This window comes from Suncus etruscus, chromosome X, assembly GCF_024139225.1.
Source record: "Suncus etruscus isolate mSunEtr1 chromosome X, mSunEtr1.pri.cur, whole genome shotgun sequence".
Lineage (NCBI taxonomy): Eukaryota > Metazoa > Chordata > Mammalia > Eulipotyphla > Soricidae > Suncus > Suncus etruscus.
The window spans coordinates 65,955,672-65,978,208 of record NC_064868.1 but is presented as its reverse complement, the minus strand read 5'-3'; the positions used below and the strand labels follow the sequence as shown (position 1 = coordinate 65,978,208).

The 22,537-nt window shown below is 38.7% G+C and overlaps 1 protein-coding gene across 1 annotated transcript in view; it reads right to left on the bottom strand.

Moving 5' to 3' along the window:
- The window catches only part of ATP7A (ATPase copper transporting alpha), a 136,126-nt gene that overhangs the window by 81,057 nt on the left and 32,532 nt on the right, over nt 1-22,537 (bottom strand). The window contains exons 2-4 of the mRNA XM_049767402.1: nt 17,419-17,558; nt 8,211-8,697; nt 7,008-7,733 (exon numbers count right to left, since the gene is read on the bottom strand). Coding sequence (XP_049623359.1) covers nt 7,008-7,733; nt 8,211-8,697; nt 17,419-17,526 — 1,321 coding nt within the window. The 5' untranslated portion in view covers nt 17,527-17,558. The remainder of the gene's footprint in view (nt 1-7,007; nt 7,734-8,210; nt 8,698-17,418; nt 17,559-22,537) is intronic.

Below are 22,537 nucleotides of genomic sequence, written 5' to 3'. Positions count from 1 at the left end.
TATTTTAAGGAAAAATTAAAAATTAAAAACTGAATTTGGACTATCAAATAGATCCACCAGTACAATTAAAAATGTATTATTTCAGCATCTTCCATCATAATTAATATGTAGCTCCCACTTATGGCAATGGGTTATCTATACAAACTCATTCAAGGGTGAGTTGTAGCTCTGCACTATCCTTGAGATACCCTGGGTTTGATCCTCCTGGCATTATACAAAAAGAAAGAGATTCAGTCCATTGACAATTGAGACCTTGGTTTTGAGTTTATAAAGTTCTTGATTTGTTGTTTAACCATGAAGCAGGGTATTTTTCCTTACAACCTGAATAAAAATATCGCTGGGTGAAGTATTCATGGTGAGACATTCACTTACTAAACCCTACCACTGCCCTGGGGCCTGGGGGGTGACTTGGTGATAAGACTTCTCTGTAAATATTCAGGATGCTACTTTGTATTTAATTTCCCTTTTTGATCTTTGGCTGTCATCATTGTGACTAGCTAGGATGTGCTTTGGGGTGCTTTTATTTGGGTCTCTTTCAGCTGGTACTTTCCATGCATTCAGGATGTGTTTGCATGCAATCTTTAGGTCTGGAAGCTTCTCATTAATGATGTCTTTGACTATTGCTTCTTTATTGGGATCTCCTTCCTGCCTCTCTGAACCCCAATGATTCTGATGTTGTTCCTGTTGAATTTATCCCAAAGATCTATTGTCACTTTGATTATTTTGAACTAGTTTTCCATCTTCTGTTCATATATATTAAGGATCTTTTCCATCTTCTACTGTTGTTTGGAGATGTTATGCAGCTCAACTTCCAACTCACTGATTCTGTCCTCAGTAGTTGTCATTCTGCTGGTGAGGCCATCCAGTGAGTTTTTCATTTTGCATACCAAGTTTTTCAGTCCTTTTTATTTCTGTTTGAAGTTTTCTTATTTCTACTTTAATATTCTCTTGAGTCTATTGGCTGTTTGTTCTGTTCGTTCCATGATTTCTTTGAATTCTTTGAGTATCTTCCATATTTTATCTCTAAAGTCCTTGTCAAAGAAGCTAACAGTTGCCTGATACTTGCTGTTTTTGTTGTTGTTGTTGTTGTTGTTGTTGTTTGGGGGACACACCCAGCAGCACTCAAGGGTTACTCCTGGCTATGCACTGAGAAATCACCCCTAGCAGGCTCAGGGGACCATATGAGATGCCAAGGATCAAACCCAGGTCTGTCCCAGGTCGGCCACATGCAAGGTAAACATCCTACCTCTGTGCTATCACTCTTCCGCCATGGCTGATACTTGTTGAGTCTTTGAATTATCATCTTTATTCACTAATGATCGTGATGTTATGCATTTCTCCAATGTGATCTTTACAGTGTGGTGGTGTTTTCTAGGTTTTGTACTGGGACTTATTGACTAAAATAAATGTGTGACCACAAAGCAAGTGGTCATGATCTTATGACATGTTGTGCATGCATGTTGAGTGGAAGTGGTAGATGCAGCTCTGTCAGGGTGGCAGCCTCAGGGTGCTGGTGGCTAATATGTTTTCTTATATTTTAATACAGTTTTCCATAGAAACTGAACCAGACAACATTGCCACCAGTAGATGCTGCCACATCATAATTTTGATTTGATTTTCTCTGATAAGTGATGAACAATTTTTTAAAAAGCTTATTGGTCATCTATGTCTTTTTCAAGGAAGCAAGTCCATCTCCATTTCCCATATTTTGATGGAATTATTGTGTTCTACATTATTAATATTTGTCAGTGCCTTAGATATTTTAGGAATTGGCCTTTTATCTCATGTATTATTTGTAAATATTTTCTCCAATTTGGTCAGGTAACTATGTTCACCTGTTCTTTTGCCACCTAAAATCATTTTAATTTAATATAGTTCCATTTGTTTACCTTTATTTATTTATTTATTTATTTTGGTTTTGGGGCCACACTCGATGGCGCTGCAGGGTTACTCCTGGCTAAGCCCTCAGAAATCACTACTGGCTTGGGGAACCATATGGGACACTGGGGGATTGAACTGCGGTCTGTCCAAGGCTGGCACAGGCAAGGCAAATGATGTCTTACTGCTTGCACCACTGCTCTGGCCCCCATATGTTTACTTTTGTTACCTTAGCCAATGTAATTAAATCACTGAAAAATACCTTCGATATTAAAATGCTGGATTATATACCTTATGTTTCCCTCAATATATTTATGGATTCCAGTTGACTTTTGAGGTCCTTCTTTTTTAAAATAATATCTTTATTTAAGCATAATGATTACAAACATGTTTATAGTTAGGTTTCAGTCATAAAAAGAAAACCCCCATTCACCAGTGCAACATTCTCACCACCAGTGCCCTCATCTCCTTCCTCCCCCAACCCCTGCCTGTATTTGAGACAGACATTCTACTTCTCTTGGGATCCTTAATGAACTAGTGTATGGTGTATGATTCAATAGCAATTTCATATTTTGCATACAGTTATCCAGTTTTACCAATAACATTTGTTAAAGAGGTTTCTTTGCTCCACTTCAAGCACTCAGCTCTACCATAGAAAAACTCTTCATAGAGATGAAGGTTTATCTCTGGACTTTCTATTCTAATTAGTTGGTCTGACAGCCTATCATTATTCCCAAGTGTCCAAAAACATATGACTAGATAATGAAGCTTTCGTATACTACTTGACAGTAAGAAAAGAGTAAGTCATGCAATTTGTTAATGCACGAATTTAAGGAGTATTGTGAGGTATAAAGTAAGTCAGAGGGAGAAAGACAGAAAAGAATAACCTCACTATAAGCAGGATATAAATAAGAAGTGGTATGACAGCAAAAATAAATTAATTATGTGCATTAAGGCCACACAGGTGAGGTTCAGAGCTTTCTCCTGCTCTGTACTCAAGGATCCCTCAAGGTGAGGGTCAGAGGATCATGTGCATTGCAGGAGATCGAACTCAGGTCAGTTGCACACAAGGTAAACAACCTACCTACTGTACCACTGAAAAAGGCCCCATAATTTTAAAATAAACATAACATACATCCCCTACGGTATAAAACATACATGCATATCTATATCACACATATTTGTCACCAAAAATCTTAAAATACAGAGAGAAATAAAATGGAAATAAAAAGCATATTCATCTTAGCACTCATAAATGATCATTATTCATTAATTTCCTATCCTTTTGAGAATTTTATTCAATTATATAAATAGTATCTATATACATATATATTATAAATCCTTAATGGTATATTTTTAGGGACTGGAGTGATAGTACAAAGAGTAGGATACTTGACTCGCACATGGACAACCCTGGTTTGATCCCCATATCCTATATAGTTCCCCAAACACTGGCAGGAGGAATCCCTGTGGGTAAAGCCAGGAGTAAGTTCTGAGTATACCAAGTATGGGCAAAAAAGATATACTAGCCTATGTTTTCCTCTATGTACCTTAAGGTTTCAGGTCTTTGATCCATTTTTTAATCCATTTTTGATTTAACTTTTGTGCATGGTATTAAATGTTTACTTTTTTCCATGCAATTCACCAGTTTTCCCAACACTTATGAAGTGGCTTTCTTTGCTCCAATTTGTATTTTTAGCGTCTTTATCAAAAACTAATTGATTGTATACCTCGGGGTTAGTCTCAGAATATGTGAGTCTATTCCATTGATCACAGAGTCTGTCTTTGTTCCAATACCATGCTATTTTAATGACTATTGCTTTATAGTACAATTTTAAAGCTAGGAAAAGTGATACCTCCCATCTCTTTTTTTGTTTGTTTTGGGGTCCCACCCAGCAGTGCTCAGGGGTTACTCCTGGCTCTTTGCTCAGAAATCACTCCTGGCAGGCATGGGGGACCATATGGAATGCCAGGATTTGAACCACCGACCTTCTGCATGAGAGGCAAACACCATACCTCCATGCTATCTCTCCGGCCCCCTCCCATCTCTTTTTTCCTAATAATTTCTTTAGCTATTTGTGGACATTTAATGTTTCAAATGAATTTCAGAAGATTTTGATCCACTTCTTTGAGAAATGTCATGAATGTTCTTATTGCATTAAATCTGTACAATGTTTTGGGAAGTATTACCATTTTGTTTTTTGTTTTGGTTTGGTTTGGTTTTTGAGCCACACCTGGCGGTGCTCAGGGCTTACTCCTGGCTGTCTGCTCAGAAATAGCTCCTGGCAGGCACGGGGGACCATATGGGACACCGGGATTCGAACCAACCACCTTTGGTCCTGGATTGGCTGCTTGCAAGGCAAACGCCGCTGTGCTATCTCTCCGGGCCCGAAGTATTACCATTTTAATTATGTTAATCTTCCCAATGCATGAGCAATTTATGTTTCCATTTCCATGTGTGCTCTTTTATTCCATTTAGCATTATTTTGTAGTTTTCTTTATATATGTCTTTCATCACTTTAGTTAAATTTAGTCTGAAGTACTTGATTTTCTGAGGCACATTGTGAATTAGATTGTTATTGTAATATCTTTCTTCCTTTTCATTATTTATGAAAATGCCATAATTTTGTGTTATTTTATAGCATCCACTTTCATATACAAATCTATTGTTTTTAGAAGCTTTTTGGTAGTCTTTAGAATTTTCTAAATATAGTACAATGTTATCTGCAAACAATGAGAGGTTGGTTTCTTCCTTTCCTATCTGGATGAGTTTGATATCTTTTTCTTGCCAGATTGCTATGGCAAGTTCATCCAGTGCTATGTTGAATAGAAGTGGCAAGAGTGGACAATCTTTTCTTATGTCAGAGGAAAGGCTTTTAGTTTTTCCCCATTTAATATAATTGCCAAGGGCTTGTGGTAAATGGTCTTGGCTGTATTGAAAAAATGTTCATTCGTTCCCATCTTGTTAAGATTTTTTCTTTTTTTTGGTTTTTGGGTCACACCCAGCAGCACTCAGAAGTTACTCCTGGCTCTATGCTCAAAAATCGCTCTTGGCAGGCACAAGGGTGGGGGGACCATATGGGATGCTGAGATTCAAACCACCATCTTTCTTCATATAAGGCAAATTCCCTAACTCCATGTTACCTCTTTGGCCCCTTGTTAAGAATTTTTATCATGAATAGGTGTTGGACCTTATCAAGTGTTTTCTCTGCATCTGTGGATATCATCATATGATTTTTATATTTCCAATTGTTTAAGCTGTGCCATTAAGTTATTTATGTGGGCTCTTTCTTCTTTCCTGATGAATGCTTGCAAAGCTATAAATTTTCCTCATAATACTGTTTTTGCAATGCCCCACAATTCTGATAATTCATGTCTTAATTCTTATTTGTTTCCCCTTTTGATATCTTCTCTGACTCACTTGCTTTTAAGTAATGAGCTGTTTAATTTCCAGGTGTTGAGACTAAAGGCATCTCTAAGGAGGAATAGCACTGTCCAAACAAGTGGAAGCAGAGATAAATGGCACTACATTAAACCGAGAAGCTTCTGCACTTCAAGGAAACAGTGACTAGGATACAAAGGCTACCCAAAGAATGGGAGAAAACATTCATTTACCCAATACCCATCTGAACAGGGTTGATATCTAAGATATATAAAGTATTAGCAGGTGTAATGAGAAAAAAATCTAACCCCACCAATAGTGGGGAGAAGAAATGAACAGACATTTTATCAAAAAAGAAATACAGATGGCCAAAAGGCACATGAATAAAGGCTCCACATCACTAATTAACAGGGAAATGCTAATCAAAACACCATTAAAGTATTTGACACCACAGAGAATGGCACATATCACAAACAACAAGAATAACCAGTGTTGGTGTGGATGTGCTGAGAATGGAACTTGCATTCACTGATAGTTGGAATGCCATCTAGTCTATCTTTTCTTAAATAATGGATAGTCCTCAAAAAATGGAAATTAAGCTTTCTTATAATCCAGAAATAACAGTTTTAGGTTATACCCTAGGAACACTAAAACACAATACATAAATGCCCTCTGAACTCCTGTGTTCATCACAGCACTATTTACAAAAGCCAGAATATGCAAGCAACCCAGTGCCCAACAACAGATGAATGGCTAAAGAAACTGTGGTACATCTATACAATTGAATACGATGCAGCCATTAGAAAAAATAAAGTCATAAAATTTGCTTATACATGGATGGAAACGGAGACTATTAAGCTAGGTGAAATGAGCAGAGGGAGAGAGATAAATCAGAATAGTCTCACTCATCTGTGGGATTTAAGGAAAAAAGAGTGTAGGGATGATATCCAGAGAAAATAGAAATGAGGACTAGAAAGATATGTTCATGGTAGAAAGTTTGCCATGTAAAGCAGAAATTGGAGTTAGAGAAGTGTCTACTATGAAAGTGATAATTGGAATCGTCCATTCTGTACAATAACTCAGTTCTGAAAGGGGATAAGTGGCATGCATGGCACCCCTTCATTAAACCACAGTGTATTGAGAGAGAGAGAGAGAGAGAGAGAGAGAGAGAGAGAGAGAGAGAAGTAAAAGAGAAGTAAAATTCCTGCCCCCCAAACAGGCTGGGCACCAGAGAGGGTCAGAGGGATACAATGGTCATTGCTGGTGGTAAATGTGCACTGGTGAAGTTTGTTGTACATTGTGATTGTAATTCAATCATGAACAACTTTATCTGTGAGGATAAAAGCTGTATTATGAACAACCTTGTAACTATGGTATGTAAATAAAACATTTTAGAAGTTATATTTATAAAACTTTTATTATCCTGAATATATAGCTTTGTAGTTTGTCTTACAATTTTAACATGCCTCAGACATTTCTCTGAGGCATTAATTTAAATATCTTTAACATAGCAACTTTGTGGCTTTATAGCATTTCATTTTCAGATGGATCATGATTTATTAATGTTTAGTTCTTAAAATGTTATACCTAATTATGTACTCAATCATCTTTATATAAATTGTTGAACATCTCCAAATGGTTCTTATAACAGGCACTCATTACTAATTTCTCTTTGATATAAGTCAAAAAATCAGTAAAATGAAGATAAAAGGACATTAGAGAGAACAAATAAAAAAGTGGTAATTACCTGACAAGGTGGCATTAAATCCCATGTCTTCTACTTCTTTCCTCAAGGTTTCTGGAGAAGTTAGTAGAGGATCATATTCAACTGTCCCATTGCTATTTGCAAGGGAGACACGTATGGATTTTACACCTGCCTTTTTGGATATGACACTCTCAATAGATTGCACACAAGAATCACAAGTCATGCCATCAATGTTTATCATGGTTTCTTGAGTCAGAGGTTGACTAACTATGTCCAAAGGACTCTTTTGTAGAGATGAGGTGGAGGAAAAGTTTGAAATACTCTCAACTTCATTTGCAAAATTAACTATGTATTTCCCTGGTGATACAGCCTCTATTGCTCTTCTCAGAGCTTCTGGAGTGGTTGAGTTTGCTTTGTACTTGATTATGGCAGTTCTCTTCTCTAAGGAAACAACTATACTGCTTACATATTGGAGTGTAGATAAAACACTTTCAATATTTGAAACACATGAGTTACAATGCATGCCATCAATGATAAAAATGACTTCTGAATCACTGATACATGGTGGACTTTTTTGCTGTGATCCTTCTGCAGATTTGATTGGTGTGTTCTTTAGGCGTTCTATATCAATGAGTCCTAGTTTAAGGTATTTGGGTTGTTTTTTGACAAATGCTGGAAAGCCCACAGCTTCAATCTGCTTTTTTATTTCCTCTACTGTGATGAGATGAGGTTGATAAACAATAGTAGCTTCCTGATTGTCCAAGGAGACTAGTTAGTAGAAAGAAAAATAATTATTTAATATTATTCTAGGACACTTCATAAAATATTCTGTAGAACCAATAAATACCCCATCAACCTTTCTAAAAATAATTATTTTCATAAAATGTTACAAACCTATACTGGAACAGTATAAAAGATAGAACCACTATATTTAAGGTCTCAAAATTTCTATATTCCTAACTAGAAATAACCTATAGGTGAAACAGGCCTCAGACATGTTACATTAAGAACCTGAAACTACAAGAAGTACTACCCCAACTGTCTTTTCTGCTGACCTCAGTATTGATATAACCTTAAACTGAAAACATTTACATTACTGACACTAATACTAGGAACATGTGTACCTAAAATTTCAATAAAGCAATGAGCATTCTAATCCCAGATCTTATAAAGAAGTAAGAAGCTTAAAAAACAAGCAGAAAATTAAGACTCACAAAATTAATCAAATAAAGCTAAATATATTACCTTTAATTCGCTGAATACCTTGCAGCTTCCCAATTTTTCCTTCAATTGTGCTAGTACATGAATGACAGGTCATTCCTTCTACTTTCATCTTCAGCATGACTTCATCTGCTTGATCCATAGTGTAGTCTTCACTATTTGCTGTCTTCTCCGAAGTTCCAACATCTAAACTGAGACCTGGAACTAGCTCTATTATCTGATTGGCATTTACTATAGAAGGGATTATTGTCACCACTGCAGTTTTTTGTAGAGGAGAAATTTGAATGTCTGTCACCCCCTTGGTCTTAAGCAATACGCTTTGGATATGGTCCCATGGTGGAGTGAGTGGTGCAGTAACAGTCAGACACACAGCTTTCGTTAAAACAGGGATAGAATTAGGATTGTGGAGAAATGCATCAAAGCCCATGTCATCAATAGCTTCCTTTAGAGTTTTTGGTGTCTGTAGATTAGGGTCATATATAATAGTCGCATTTTTTTCTTCCAATGAAACCTTTTGATAAAAAGAATATGAAATTAGTTTAACTGTATAATAGAGCACTTATAAACAGCCACCATAGTGCCACATTAAATAAAACTAAAACACAAAAACATGGAGGAACAGACTACAGTAGGGGATTGTAAAGAGAATACAAGAGGTAACATGCTTGCCTTGTATGTAGCCAACCCTAGTTCCATCCCAGGCTGTATAAGGTCTCCCAAATACCGACAACTGGACAGAGCTCAACTCACACTCGCAAAAGACTTCATCAGGGAATTAGTCCCTTAATAAAACAAAAAATCAACTATATATTTCATACAACTCATACCAGTTTATTTTGGGGAAAGGATAATTAATCTAAACACCTGCATTTTTGATAAAGGGAGCTAAAAATCCATACCGTTAGTTGAACAGGGAGATGGAAGTCTGAGCACCTAGCAAAGGGAGTTTAGGATCTCCTAAGCAAGGACTGCATACTAAGCAAGGGCAATGGAAGGACTTTAGGAGCATTCAATTCTCCAAAACCCCTGTGGGATTTTGGCAAAAGAAGAACTCATTTAATCACTTTCGGTTGGGTACAGAAATTACAGTAATCTAAAAACACCAGAGTTTTTCTTGGATGGGGTTTGGGCTACACCCAGCACCCAGCAGCACTCAGGAGTTGGAGTTATTCTTGGCTCTGCACTCAGAAATCACTCCTGGCAGGCTCAGGGGACCATAAGGGATACCAGGGATCGAACCCAGGTCAACTTTTTAGCAGATAGTGTTGCTAGTGGAACATACACACACACACACACACCCTGTTATAAGTACTAATCCACCAAAGAGAGGTGGCAAATATCTCACTCTGAAACGCCATCCAGAAGAGAAAAATCATAGCTATCTGAGATAGGATCCAAACAAGATTCTGCCTAGAAAATGAAGATGTGAAGTTTGTAATTATTAAACTCCTTTATAGAGGGGAAAAAAGTATTATGTAGCTATCTAAAGCAGGAAAGTGACAAAAGTCCTACTGAACTGAGGAGCTAAAACTTGGTAAGGGAGGGCCTGGAAAGATAGCACAGCGGCGTTTGCCTTGCAAGCAGCCGATCCAGGACCTAAGGTGGTTGGTTCGAATCCCGGTGTCCCATATGGTCCCCTGTGCCTGACAGGAGCTATTTCTGAGCAGACAGCCAGGAGTATCCCCTGAGCACTGCCGGGTGTGGCCCAAAAACCAAAAAAAAAAAAAACAAAAAAAACTTGGTAAGGGAAACGGAAACCTCATTCACACAAGCCAGCTCTGATGAGCTTCTACAACCACCAGTTTCACAACACAAAAATCTGCCCAAGAAACCTGATCGAAAGTAGATCTATGTAATTCCAAACTTCAATTTCTTCCTCTTATACATGATTAAATTAGACTACTTTTAATTTCCTTGAAAAAGTAAAATTAGGGGCCAGAGAGATAGCATGGAAGTAGTGCATTTGCCTTGCATGCAGAAGGATGGTGTTTCAGATACTGGCATTCCATATGGTCCTCCGAGCCTGCCAGGAGCAATTTCTGAGCATAGAGCCAGGAGTAACCCTCGAGCACTGCCGGGTGTGACCCAAAAACCAAAATAAGAAAAGAAGAAAGAAAAGAAAACCAAAACCAAAACAAAACAAAACAAAACAAAAACAAAAAGGGCCCGGAGAGATAGCACAGCAGCGTTTGCCTTGCAAGCAGCCGATCCAGGACCAAAGGTGGTTGGTTTGAATCCCGGTGTCCCATATGGTCCCCCGTGCCTGCCAAGAGCTATTTCTGAGCAGACAGCCAGGAGTAACCCCTGAGCAACGCCGGGTGTGGCCCAAAAACCAAAAAAAAAAAAAAAAAAAGGAAAAAGAAAAGAAAAAGTGAAATTGTATTCCTGTGATTTGGCATCTTATAAGCACATCAGGGGCCAAGAAGTGAGTAGAAAGCATGCATACACGTGTAATACCTTGAATTTTATCCCCAAGACTATCTGATTCCCGAGTAGCCCTGGGAACCCCAGTAACACTAGCCAAGTAGCATGCCTTACCAGATGATCATCAATCACAATGAGGATCCTGAGACTAAAATAATTAAAAGTTTGAAATACAGGGCCAAGGAAAGGGTTAAACATTTGCTTTGCATCCTGGTTCAAATTCTCAACACTACATATGGTCCTCTGAACACCAAGGCTCACTCCTGAGCACAGATAGAGCTGGAAAAAATACCCTTATTATCATAGGATATAACCCCCCCAAAGTAAAACACACCCAGAAATGATCACTTTCTTACATTTTCATAACAGTTCATGATTTTTAAGAGCTTGGAAGAATTTTGTCATTTATAGAGGGCTGGTGACAGAACAATAAGATGATTCATCTTGAAATTCAATTTTTTGATTCTCCCTCTACAATATACTTTTATGTGAAAATTTTCTATAATAGCAATATCTTTAATATTGCAGTCTCAATACAAATTCTATTATTTGCTGAAAAAATAATGTACATGTTACTTGTCACTTTATTTTCATGTTTTGATATAGAATACTGAAAAATTAAAATAGAAGCAGAAGAAAAAAGGTCTAGAAAACCCTACTTGAACAAACTAAATGAAGAATAACATTTTATCTATTAAATGTGTGTTTTTTCACCTGGTGGCATTCCTGTACCAGGGAAGACCCTACAGCTGCTCTGACATCTATCTACTCAAAAGAAACACCCCTTAACACTGAGAAGACAACAAGAACAATGACTTGCTTACTGGACAGGGCTTGCTGTATTGCCCCTTAATTGTGAGGTTTGTCTATAACATCACCTGGAAGCAATCCTCTACCACGGAAGACCCTACCACTGCTCAGACATCGTACTGCTCAAAAGAGACTTCCCTTAACACTGAGAAGACTTAACAACAACAACCTGCTTACAGGAAAGGGCTTCCTGCATTGCCCTTTCATGGTGAGGTGAAACGAGAAGACACTCCACATCATGACTTCAATGTAGGACATGCAGATTCCAGAATCTTTAATACAGAAACATGATACCAACAACAGAGACTGTGTGAAAAGTGTGTTGGCACTACGGACAATGTCTTGGATTGGACGATAACTTGCCTGAAGCCTAGAGCTGGTCTTATGCCAGGAAATTCAGGGGTAGGATCTCTTTGTATTTAGGCCAAGGTTATTCCTTTTCATGCCTCTCATATTTTGGTGGGCCTATGCAAGCAACAATTGCCACTCTAACAACGTTTTTACTGTGCTCCTTTGACTCTAATCCTTAAAACGCACCCACTTAAAATTTGAGGTTAACTTAAGCTAATATTCATGTACATGGAAATGTAAAAAACTACTATGCCTCTAATGTTAAAGGAGTTACATAAGTTTGATGGCTTTAGATTGCCTTGTGTGCTGTTAAGAAATATTATAATGTGCTACAATCTGGGGACTCGAGGGACAAAATAATTGCACATGGATTTTGTTTTGTTTTATCTTAACTTTCTTTGGCTGAAAGTTCAAAGTTAAGATATCAGCAAGGGGACTTCTTCTGAGAATTATGTTATGGGTGATTGTCCTTCCACTGTAACTTTACCTTGTCCTCTTTCTTTGCATCTTTTGTTCTCATAATTCAAAATAAAAAATTTTAAAAAAATGATATGAGAAATAACTACACTGAGAACTATCATAACCATGTGAATGAATGAGGGAAGTGGAAAACCTGTCTAGAGTACAGGTGGGGGTGGGGTGGGGAGGAGGGAGATTTGGGACATTGGTTGTGGGTATTTTGTACTGGTGAAGGGAGATGTTCTTTACATGACTGAAACCTAACCACAATCATGTTTGTAATCAAGGTGTTTAAATAAAGATAGTATAAAATAAATAAATAAGTGATAAAAAAAATAAATGTGTGTTTTTGTTCTGGGGGCCTTACTTAGCAGTGCCTAAGGGTGATCCTCATACCTGTGCTCAAGAGTTAACCAAAGCAGTGTTCAGGAGCTATATGTGGTCTTGGGGATTGAGCCAGGGCTGGTCACATGCAAGTTACGTGCCTTATCTATTTCTCAGGCTTTATTTAATCAAGTTTTGAAATGGCAAAAGATTATTTTGAGATATAGGGATAAGAGCCCAAAACAATCTAGAAATTTAAATACTTAAATTTTATTTTATTTTGGGGGGGTCACACCCGTTTGATGCTCAGGGGTTACTCCTGGTTAAGCACTCAGAAATTGCCCCTGGCTTGGGGGGACCATATGGGACGCCGGGGATTGAACCGCAGTCCTTCCTTGGCTAGCGCTTGCAAGGCAGACACCTTACCTCTAGTGCCACCTCGCCAACCCCTAAATACTTATATTTTAATCTTTAGAGTCATTGAGTATCAATATCTAATTATATAGCTTTTACATTTCTACTTTTCACAAGGCAAAATTATTTCAGAAAACGAGTTTTATATTACCTGCTGATTTTATTTTTCCCTTCAACAGAACACTGAGGTGGTTAAATTGAACTCCATATAAGTCCCTTTAAAGTTTGGTCTTGACAGTGGAAGGATAAGAATATTATACACATTTAAGAACTTGACAATTTAAGACACAATTTTCATTTAAATGCTAACAATACAAGAAGAAATTATCTTAATATTCATTCATGTATCTAGAAGTAGAGACTTCCTATCTTTACACTCTCCTTAAATTTTTTGTTTGTTTTGGGGTCCCACCTGGCGACACTCAGGGGTTACTCCTGGCTTTGTGCTCAGGAACAGCTCCTAGCAGGCTCAGGGGACCATATGGGATGCCTGGAATCTACCCGGTGTCCATCCTGTGTTGGCCGCATGCAAGGCAAACTCCATGCTGCTGTGCTCTGGCCCCTCCCCTTAAATTCTAGTTCAGTGTCTAGTCCTTCTACTGAGCAATTGTTTATTCCAATCAGCAAATCCATGCAATTTAATATCACAATTATATTAGTTCAGTCTCTAGTCCTTCTGTTGAAAAATTGTTTTTTCCAATAAGCAAATCCATGCAATTTAATATCACAATTATATTACTTAATATCAGAACTTCACTGCAAACTCTACAAAATTTAATATCACAATTATATTACTCTATATTAGATTCTTATTCTAAACCCTACAAGAGCTTCTTTACTTAGAAGAACCACTATTTTCTCTGACTCTGGTTTTTAAGTTAGTTCTCATTTAAAAACATGAGAACTAAAACAAAAACGTAAGAACTGTACATTAGTTCTCACTGCAAACTCAGAAGTTATGGTCTTTCAGGGTCATAATCCTGGCTCTCTACTCAAGAATCACTCCTAAATAGAGTTGGGGATCATATGTCATGCCAGGAATTGAACCCAGGTCGACCCCGTGCAAGAAAAGTGCCCTATTTCTCTGGCCCAATCCAGAATCTTTAAACCTTAATGCTCATTTTTTTAAAAGTGAACAGAAGTTATATATTAGAATTTTTACATCAGTTAGGCTGAATTATATTTGGATAAGAATAATTTTCTGTCTTGTGCCTAGAAAGACCTATGAAACAAATATTTTGAAACCTTTAAGACAAAAAATCAGCTAATAGCATCGCTCAAAGGTTTTAGATATCATGTTTGCATGCAAAACCATGGAGTTTAATATTTGATACTACATGGGGCCAGAGCGATGGCACAGCGACAGAGCATTTGCCTTGCATGCAGCTGATCTAGGACTGACCCGTGTTTTAATCCCCCAGCATCCCATATGGTTCCCCAAGCCAGGAGCGGTTTCTGAGTGCATAGCCAGGAGTAAATCCTGTGCATCACTGGGTGTGGCCCCAAAACCAAAATAAATATATATGCATATATATATATTTGATACTACATAATTTCCAGTGTACTGGTATGTTCCTGTGTCCTCCCCTACCCCCAAAAAAAGAAACTAAAAGACTGGGAATATTGTTCAATAGTAAAGCACTTTCCTTACATGTGTGAAATCACTGGTTCAGTCCCAAGTTACACAAAAAGGAGAAACACTAAAAATGACAAAATTTTGTATAAAAGGAAATGTTCATTCTAAATGAGGAACAGAGGTTTGCTCTTCAAGCCCATGTTCTCCCTGGAACATGTATCTCACTTCCTAGTCTCTATGTCTCTTTGCTTACCTTTCTCCAGTCTGGGAAGTCCACGTTCTCTTTTGAGCACATATTTTCTTTCTCTCCCTTCATATCTTTCTAAATAAGTTTATTTCAATAAAACCCATTTTGTGAGGCTAAAGCAATAGTACAGTGGATAGAGCACTTGTGTTGCATGTAGTCAGTATGATTTCAATTCCCAGTATCTCATATGGTCTCCTGAGCACCAACAGGAGTAATTCCTGAGAATAGAGCCAAGAGAAACCCCTGAGCCTGCCAGCATTGCTCTACCTTCCAAAGAACCTATTTTGCTTCACTAAAAATAATAAGTAAGCAACAAAATGATAAGTTCCAAAATTGTAGCTACCAACTACAATAAAGTAACTTATTTTTGTTATTAACTGACATAACTATATTTTCTTACATTTTTGGCATTGTACTCTGCCAGTTTTATAAAATCCTTTCCTATAGAGAGAAAATAATGATAATACAGTATTTCCTCTAGATCAATATATTTTCTACTAATGGCACTCTAGGAGATTTCCTTTCAACATTAAAACTGGTATTGGATGGGACGAGTTAGGGTGATACTGAGACATGGTGGATGAAAGCTGACACTAGTGGAAAGTGTGCTGTTAGAACTTACCATTGTTAATATTGTAAATCGTGATGTCTAAAATATAGTTTTTAAAAAGTGTATGTGGAAGGTTTTTGGTTTTTGTTTTAATTTTGGGGTTTGGGCCACACCTGGTGACACTCAGGGGTTACTCCTGGCTTTGCCTCAGATATCGCTCCTGGCTTGGAGGACCATATGAACGCAGGGGGATCCGTTGTCCGTCCTAGGTTAGCTGCGAACAAGGCAAACACCCTACGGCTTGCACCACCACCAGTCCGGCCCTATGTTGGAAGTTTTTTAGACCCTTTGTCAAAGCTCAGGAAACTCTTTCATATATGTTATAAATTTTCAAATTCAGAAAAATTTTCTTGTGCTGTGGGCCTGAGCAATAGCACAGTGGTAGGGCGGTTGCCTTGCACGTGGCTGACCTGGGACAGACCCGGGTTCGATTCCCAACATCCTATATAGTCCCTTGATCTTGTCAGGGGCGATTTCTGAGCACAGAGCCAGGAGTAACCCCTGAGCGCCACCAGATGTGGCCTAAAAGCCTCCCAAATTTTTTCTTGTGCAGTGACTACTCTTATGTAATTTTGAGTTGAGAAACTCATTTACCTAGCTTGGGGATACAGCTGAATAATGAGGTGCATCCCCAAAACAAAGCAATAAAACCTCTCTTAATAAGAGAATTTAATATGCTAACAAAAGTTTACTAAGCTTTAGCATTACAAGTATGGCCCTCTTGATAAAAAAAGTTTGGTGAGATTAGATAGTAAAGCAAGTAGGATGCTTGCCTTGCACACAGCATCCCAGATAGTCCCCTGAGAATTGCTAAAAGTAATTCATGTAGAGTATAGACTGTAGAGCCAGAAGTAAACCCTGAACATCCTGAGGTTTGGCCCAAAAACAAAACACAAAAAGAAGTGGTATACTCAATAGAGGTGTCAGAGTAATAGTACAAAAGGTAGGGTGCCTGCCTTGCATGGAGCCAAACCAGATTCAACTCCAGCACTTCAAATGGTCACCCAACCCTTCCAGGAGTGCTCTCTGAACATAGAGCCAAGTGTAAGCTCTGAGCTGCTGATGTGGCCACAAAATTTCAAAGAGGATGTGAAAGAGGAATCAAAAAGGATCCTGCTGTCAAAGAGGATGTGCTGACACAATAGCACCAAGGGTTACAGTATATATTTAGCATGCAGGAGGATGGGGCTCAGTCCATGGTATTGCATGGTACCAAAGTAATTGTGCTGGGAGTAGTCCCTGAGCAAATAAAGTTTGGCCTAAAAAGAAAAAGAAAAAGACATTCCCTTTGCTCTTTGAAACAAAATATATGGAACCTGAAGCAATTAAACTAAGTAAGATAAGAAATCTTAAAAAATTGCTAGATGACTGACTAATGTGGAAAATAAATAAGTAAACCAAATTACTGACAAAATTAAAACTAATACTTGCTAAAAAAAAAAGTAAGGAAAGGAGAAGTGGAAAGAATGATGAAGAGAGGGGCAGGAGAGATAGCATGGAGGTAAGGCATTTGCCTTTCATGCAGAAGGTCATCAGTTCGAATCCCGGCATTCCATATGGTCCCCCATGCTTGCCAGGAGCAATTTCTGAGCATGGAGCCAGGAGTAACCCCTGAGCAATGCCGGGTGTGACCCAAAAAACACAAAAAAAGGAATGAAGAAGAGTCATTTTGGTGGTGTCACCACATTACCAATTCAGTGGTGGGAGTCATAAAAAGCAAACATACAGAGGGAGAGAAGTGGTCACCCCAATTCTATATTATAAGCCACAAGTAAATCAATGGAAAAATTACAATTAAAAAAGTATGACAGTATTGCTAAATGTATCTCAGAAAAATAAATTTCTCCTTAAAAATTCATAGCATTCCAGTCAATAGCATTTGAAGTCAACAGAACTTCACCGATTCTCAGAATAGCTTACTTTTCCAACTCTTTTCATTGAGTTACCATGATTTACAATATTATTGACAATTTCATGCACACATTTTTAACACCATATCCAACAATGAATAACTTACTTTAATATAATGCACACCATTCAACTTTCCAATGTGCTGCTCAATGGTCCAAACACAGGAACTGCATGTCATCCCTTCAACGGATATGGTGACAGAATTCACACCCATCTTGAATCCCTTTTTATTTCTTCTTTACATTCCTACAAGAAACAATAAACTAATTCTGATTATGGAAATATCTCAACAACATCCCATCTTTCCAATTTAAAAGACTATAAAATAAGATCAGTATTCTTTTCTCTCACCTCATTTTACTCCGACTTCATCATCTTTGCTTTAGCTATTCACTTCACTTAAGGGAACTATTCTTCAAAATACCAGTTTTACTTCTTTCTGTCACTAAGCAAGTATTTACTTAAAATTTAACCATTTATTTATTTGTTTGTTTGGAGTTTGGTGGCATAGCCAGCTTTGCTCAGGGTTTACTCCTGGTCTGTGTGGTGCCAAGGATCAAACTAGGGTCACCCACGTGTAAGTGCCTAAACCCCTGTACTATTTCTTCATTCCTTACATTTTATTTATTTTCCACCTTTCCTCATCTATTTATTATTGCAATGACTAAGAGTTACATAGACTTTTTATGGTGTTAGCCAGGAACAGCAAACCCGGTTGCAGAGAAGGCACATGTTAGTTGTGGCAGGGGTTACACATGTTGGTTGTGGTGCTCAGACAAATTTTAGTTGAAGTGGTTATTAGGAATCATTGGAGTTCTCAAAAACATGATCACCAGGAGTCTCACTCGAGATCACTAGCTGCAATGTTTTCCAAGGGGTTCACACTTCAATTGGAGTGCTCACAAATACCCAATTACAATGTTACAGAGATCATACACATACTCCGTTATGTCACAAAGGCAGGTAGAGGGGGAGGGTCTCAGACAATGGATCTTCTGAGACTGTACTTAGGCACCCGAGGGTAGTGCCTAGATTGAACTTACAGTCTCACATGATTCCAAGACAGGTTCTCTACCATTATGCAATACCTGGACCTCAAATAGAAATTTATTTTTCACTCTTGAGCCTGATTGCCACCAAACATCATATAAGCAGCTGCTGCCTGATCATTGGCTGACGCTTTTGGGACCAATGGTCCCACATGGTCCCCCAAGCCTCCCAGGACTGATTTCTAAGCGCAAAGCCAGGAGTGGCTCGAGTGCTGCCAGATGTGACCCAAAAACCAAAAATAAATAAATAAAGGCCCACAAATAGCTAAAGCAACACTTAGGAAAAAGAAGATGGGAGGCATCACTTTTACCAACTTTAAATTGTACTACAAAACAATAACCGGCCCCTATATAGGCCCTCTTATATATTATCCCTTCTCCCTCCCTTCAGAAATCCTTCTATCCTCTCATCTCCCAATCCTTATCTGTTATCTCTTCTTATTTAACCCTTTTTACCCTCAGTTCTTAACCCATTAAGTACGGAGACCGACCTCCTGCCCAATAAACCACCACCCAGCTCCCAAAGTGAAAGGACACTCTCTCAGTTCCTCATCTCATGCCCCAGCAAGAAACTACAACCAACACTCTTGCTGACTCATGCTATGCGGTCCTTCTTCTCACCACCCCGCAAATGTGGACTATTGCATGCTGCCGGATTCAGCCCCAGAAGGACGCCCAGCTCAAGGACACTACCTGATCCCTTACTGCTGCAAATCATTTCTCAAACTCAACAAGACCGTGGTGTGAGATGCAAATGTGCCCTGGATTTCAATCCTCCACAAAAAAATATCTAAAAAGACTTAATGAGGATGCCTATATTTCCTCTGTATATTTAATACCTCTATAATAATACTTCTTAGTGAGTTTATTCTCAAATGTAAAGGTAGCCTCCTCCATCACTTATTTTCTTTACTTTATTCAAATTTATTTTTATTTATTTCTTCTATTTACATTTTTTTCTTTAATTTCACCTGTTTTGGTTCTGCTTAGTATGAAAACCTTGAAGAAAAAGTCTTACCTGGGATAAAAGCTCAGGTCAAAATGAGGGCACAAAGACTATGTAGCCTGTCATTCTCACCCCTAATTGCACCAGCAATACAATGGCACCATTTCCTTTTGCATAGGCACTCTAAAAAAGGGAAAATCTTATGCACAGAACAAAGTTCTTATCTACTATGGATAAGAAGCCATACATTTTATAATACAGGGGCACCTCCCACCCTGAACATGTGTCGTGTGGACCCAACTTAGACTCCATGTGATCGGACAGAGACCGTCCAACCCAGAACCCCAGAACCCAAACACAGAACTGACACAGTTCCCTGCAACAGCACCAGGAACCAAACTGCCCCCTGAGAAATTCCTAATACTGCTCTGGCACCAACTTGCACCAGTTATAATATGACATCCTAACAAAGAGGAAATGACAACAATCTGATCTAAGTGCGGAATGCCCTATCTCATCACCTAATGGTAAGATGAAATCAGAAGACACATCGTCCTTTGCTCTGTGCAAAAACCAAGATTGCTAACTACAGAAGAATGACTTTGACAAAAATGACTGGGCAGAACTTATCCTGGGACCAATAAGAAAGATCCTAGCCTAGGCTTTGGCCTAGGATTTGTACAAAAACCAAGATCTCTAATTCCAGGGGTCTTACTTTGACAACTACAACTGAGCAGAACTTCTGGAAACATAATGAAAGACTCCATCCTAGGCTTTGGCCTAGGATCTGAGCAAAAGCCAAGACCACCAATTACAGAAGACTGATTACAACAACAGTGGTGGAACAGAACTTCTAGAACAGTAAAGAAAGACTATCCTAGCCTTCGTCCTATGACCTGTGCAAATACCAAGATCTCTAGCTACAGAGGCCTGATTTTACCATCTACAACTGAGCGGAGCGGAAAGTTTCCAGGCACCATAAAAAAGCCCTTGAAATGTGAAAATGAGCATGCATGGAGCCTGTAGTTGTTCCCATGGCAGTATACTTCAAGGGCTTCTATCTCTCATGGTAGACAGCTGAAAGAAGGAATTCTGAATCATATGCTAGATATATACCTATATATAATTTTACAAGAAATCAGCCAATTACGTGAATATTGAAAGAAAGGGACTCTCATTCACTGCTGGTGGGAATGTCGACTGTTCCAGCCTTTTTGGAACACAGTACGAATATTCCTCCAAAAACTAGAAATTCAGAAATTCTTCCATATAACCCAACAATACCACTTGTAGGAGCAAACCTTCCGAGCCCAAAAACACAATGCAGAAAAGGCATCTGCATTACTATGTTCATCACAGCACTTTTTATAATAGACAGAATCTGGAAACAACCCAAGAGAACTCAGTGTTTGAGAACAAATAAGCGGATAAAGAAACTGTGGTACATCTACACAATGAAATATTATGCAACTGTTAGGAAACATAAAGTCATAAAATTTGCTTATATATGGATGGATATGGAGAATATTATATACTGAGTGAAATGAGTCAGAAGGAGAGGGATAGACATCGAATAACCACACTCATCTGTGGGATATTAAAAGAAAAGATAGCATGATAAAAATATCCAGAGATAACAGAGATGAGGGCAAGGAGGAACAGTCCATGGTAAGAAGCGTCCCACAAATAGCAGGGAAATGCAGCTGGGCAGATAAATAACCACTATGACAATGATAGTTGAAAATTATCACTCTGGACAAGCATTGGGTGCTGAAAGGAGATAAAACTGATAGGTATGATAACCCTTCAGTAACAACACTGCAAACCATAGTGGCTAAAAGGGTAAAAAAGAAAGGAAGAGAGAGAATGTTTGCCTCAGAGCTGCCCAGGAGGAGGGCGGGAATGAAACTCGGTATATGGTTGCAGAAAACGTGCATTGGTGAAGGGTGTTGTACATTTTATGACTTAAACTCAATTATGAACAACTTAGTTTTGCTTTGTTTTGGTATTTGAGTCACATCTGTTGCTGCTCAGTGTTACTACTGATTCTGCACTCAGGAAAATTTCTGGTGGGATTGGGGGACCATATGTAATACCAAGAATCAAACCTGGGCCAGCTGCATGCAACCTGGCCCCTAAAGAAAGTAAGTTTTAAAAAAAAAAGTCAGCCAATCATTCCAAATGAACTACCATTTTTTAATTAATTGATTTATTTAAACACTATGGTTACAAAATTGTTAATTGTTAACTACCATTTTTGTTCCCACCAGCAATGTATAAAATTCTAATAGCTCTGCCTTGCTAATAAATAGCACTGACAATGTTGGTTTGCTTTGACATTCTAATAAATGTATTAGTTCAATTGTGGTTTTATTGTATTCTGTGAGGTTTTTTTTGGTTTTAGAATCACACTCAGGATGCTAAGGGCTTACTCCTGGCTCTGTGTTCAGGAATCACTCCTAGCAGTTCTCATGGTATCCTATGTGGTGCTAGGGATATACTCTGGGTTAATCACATGCAGGGCAAACACCTTCCAGTACTCTCTCTCCAGCCCTATTATTGTTGGGGGAGTGGTTGGTCCCCATCTGGCAATACTCAGAGGTTACTCATGGCTCTGCACTCAGGAATTATTCCTGGCAGTGCTTGGAAGCCCATGTGGGACACAGGGGAATAAAGCTGAGTCTGCTGCATGCCAAGCAAGCACCCTGCCAGCTGTATTATCTCTCCAGCCCCCCTGGCACTGAATTGTTCTGCTCATTTTGTTGACTTGGGAGCCACACCATCAGTGCTTAGGGGTTACTCCCAGCTCTAAGTTAAAGAATCACTCCTGGCTGGATGCAGAGGACCATATGGGATGCCAAGGAATCAAACCTGGGTGAGCAAACAAATTGTACCCCTCATTTGTTTTACTCTTTACAGCACTTTTGGGATTTTTGTGTGTTTTCAGGCCACATCCTGCTGTCTGCAGGATTACTCTGGCTCTTTGCTAAAGTGTCACTTCTAGTGGAGCTCTGGGGACTATGCATATGCAATGTTAGCCATCAAAACTGGATCAAGGGGCCGGAGAGATAGCATGGAGGTAAGGCGTTTGCCTTTCATGCAGGAGGTCATCGGTTCGAATCCCGGCGCCCCATATGGTCCCCTGTGCCTGCCAGGAGCAATTTCTGAGCCTGGAGCCAGGAATAACCCCTGAGCACTGCCAGGTGTGACCCAAAAACCAAAAAAAAAAA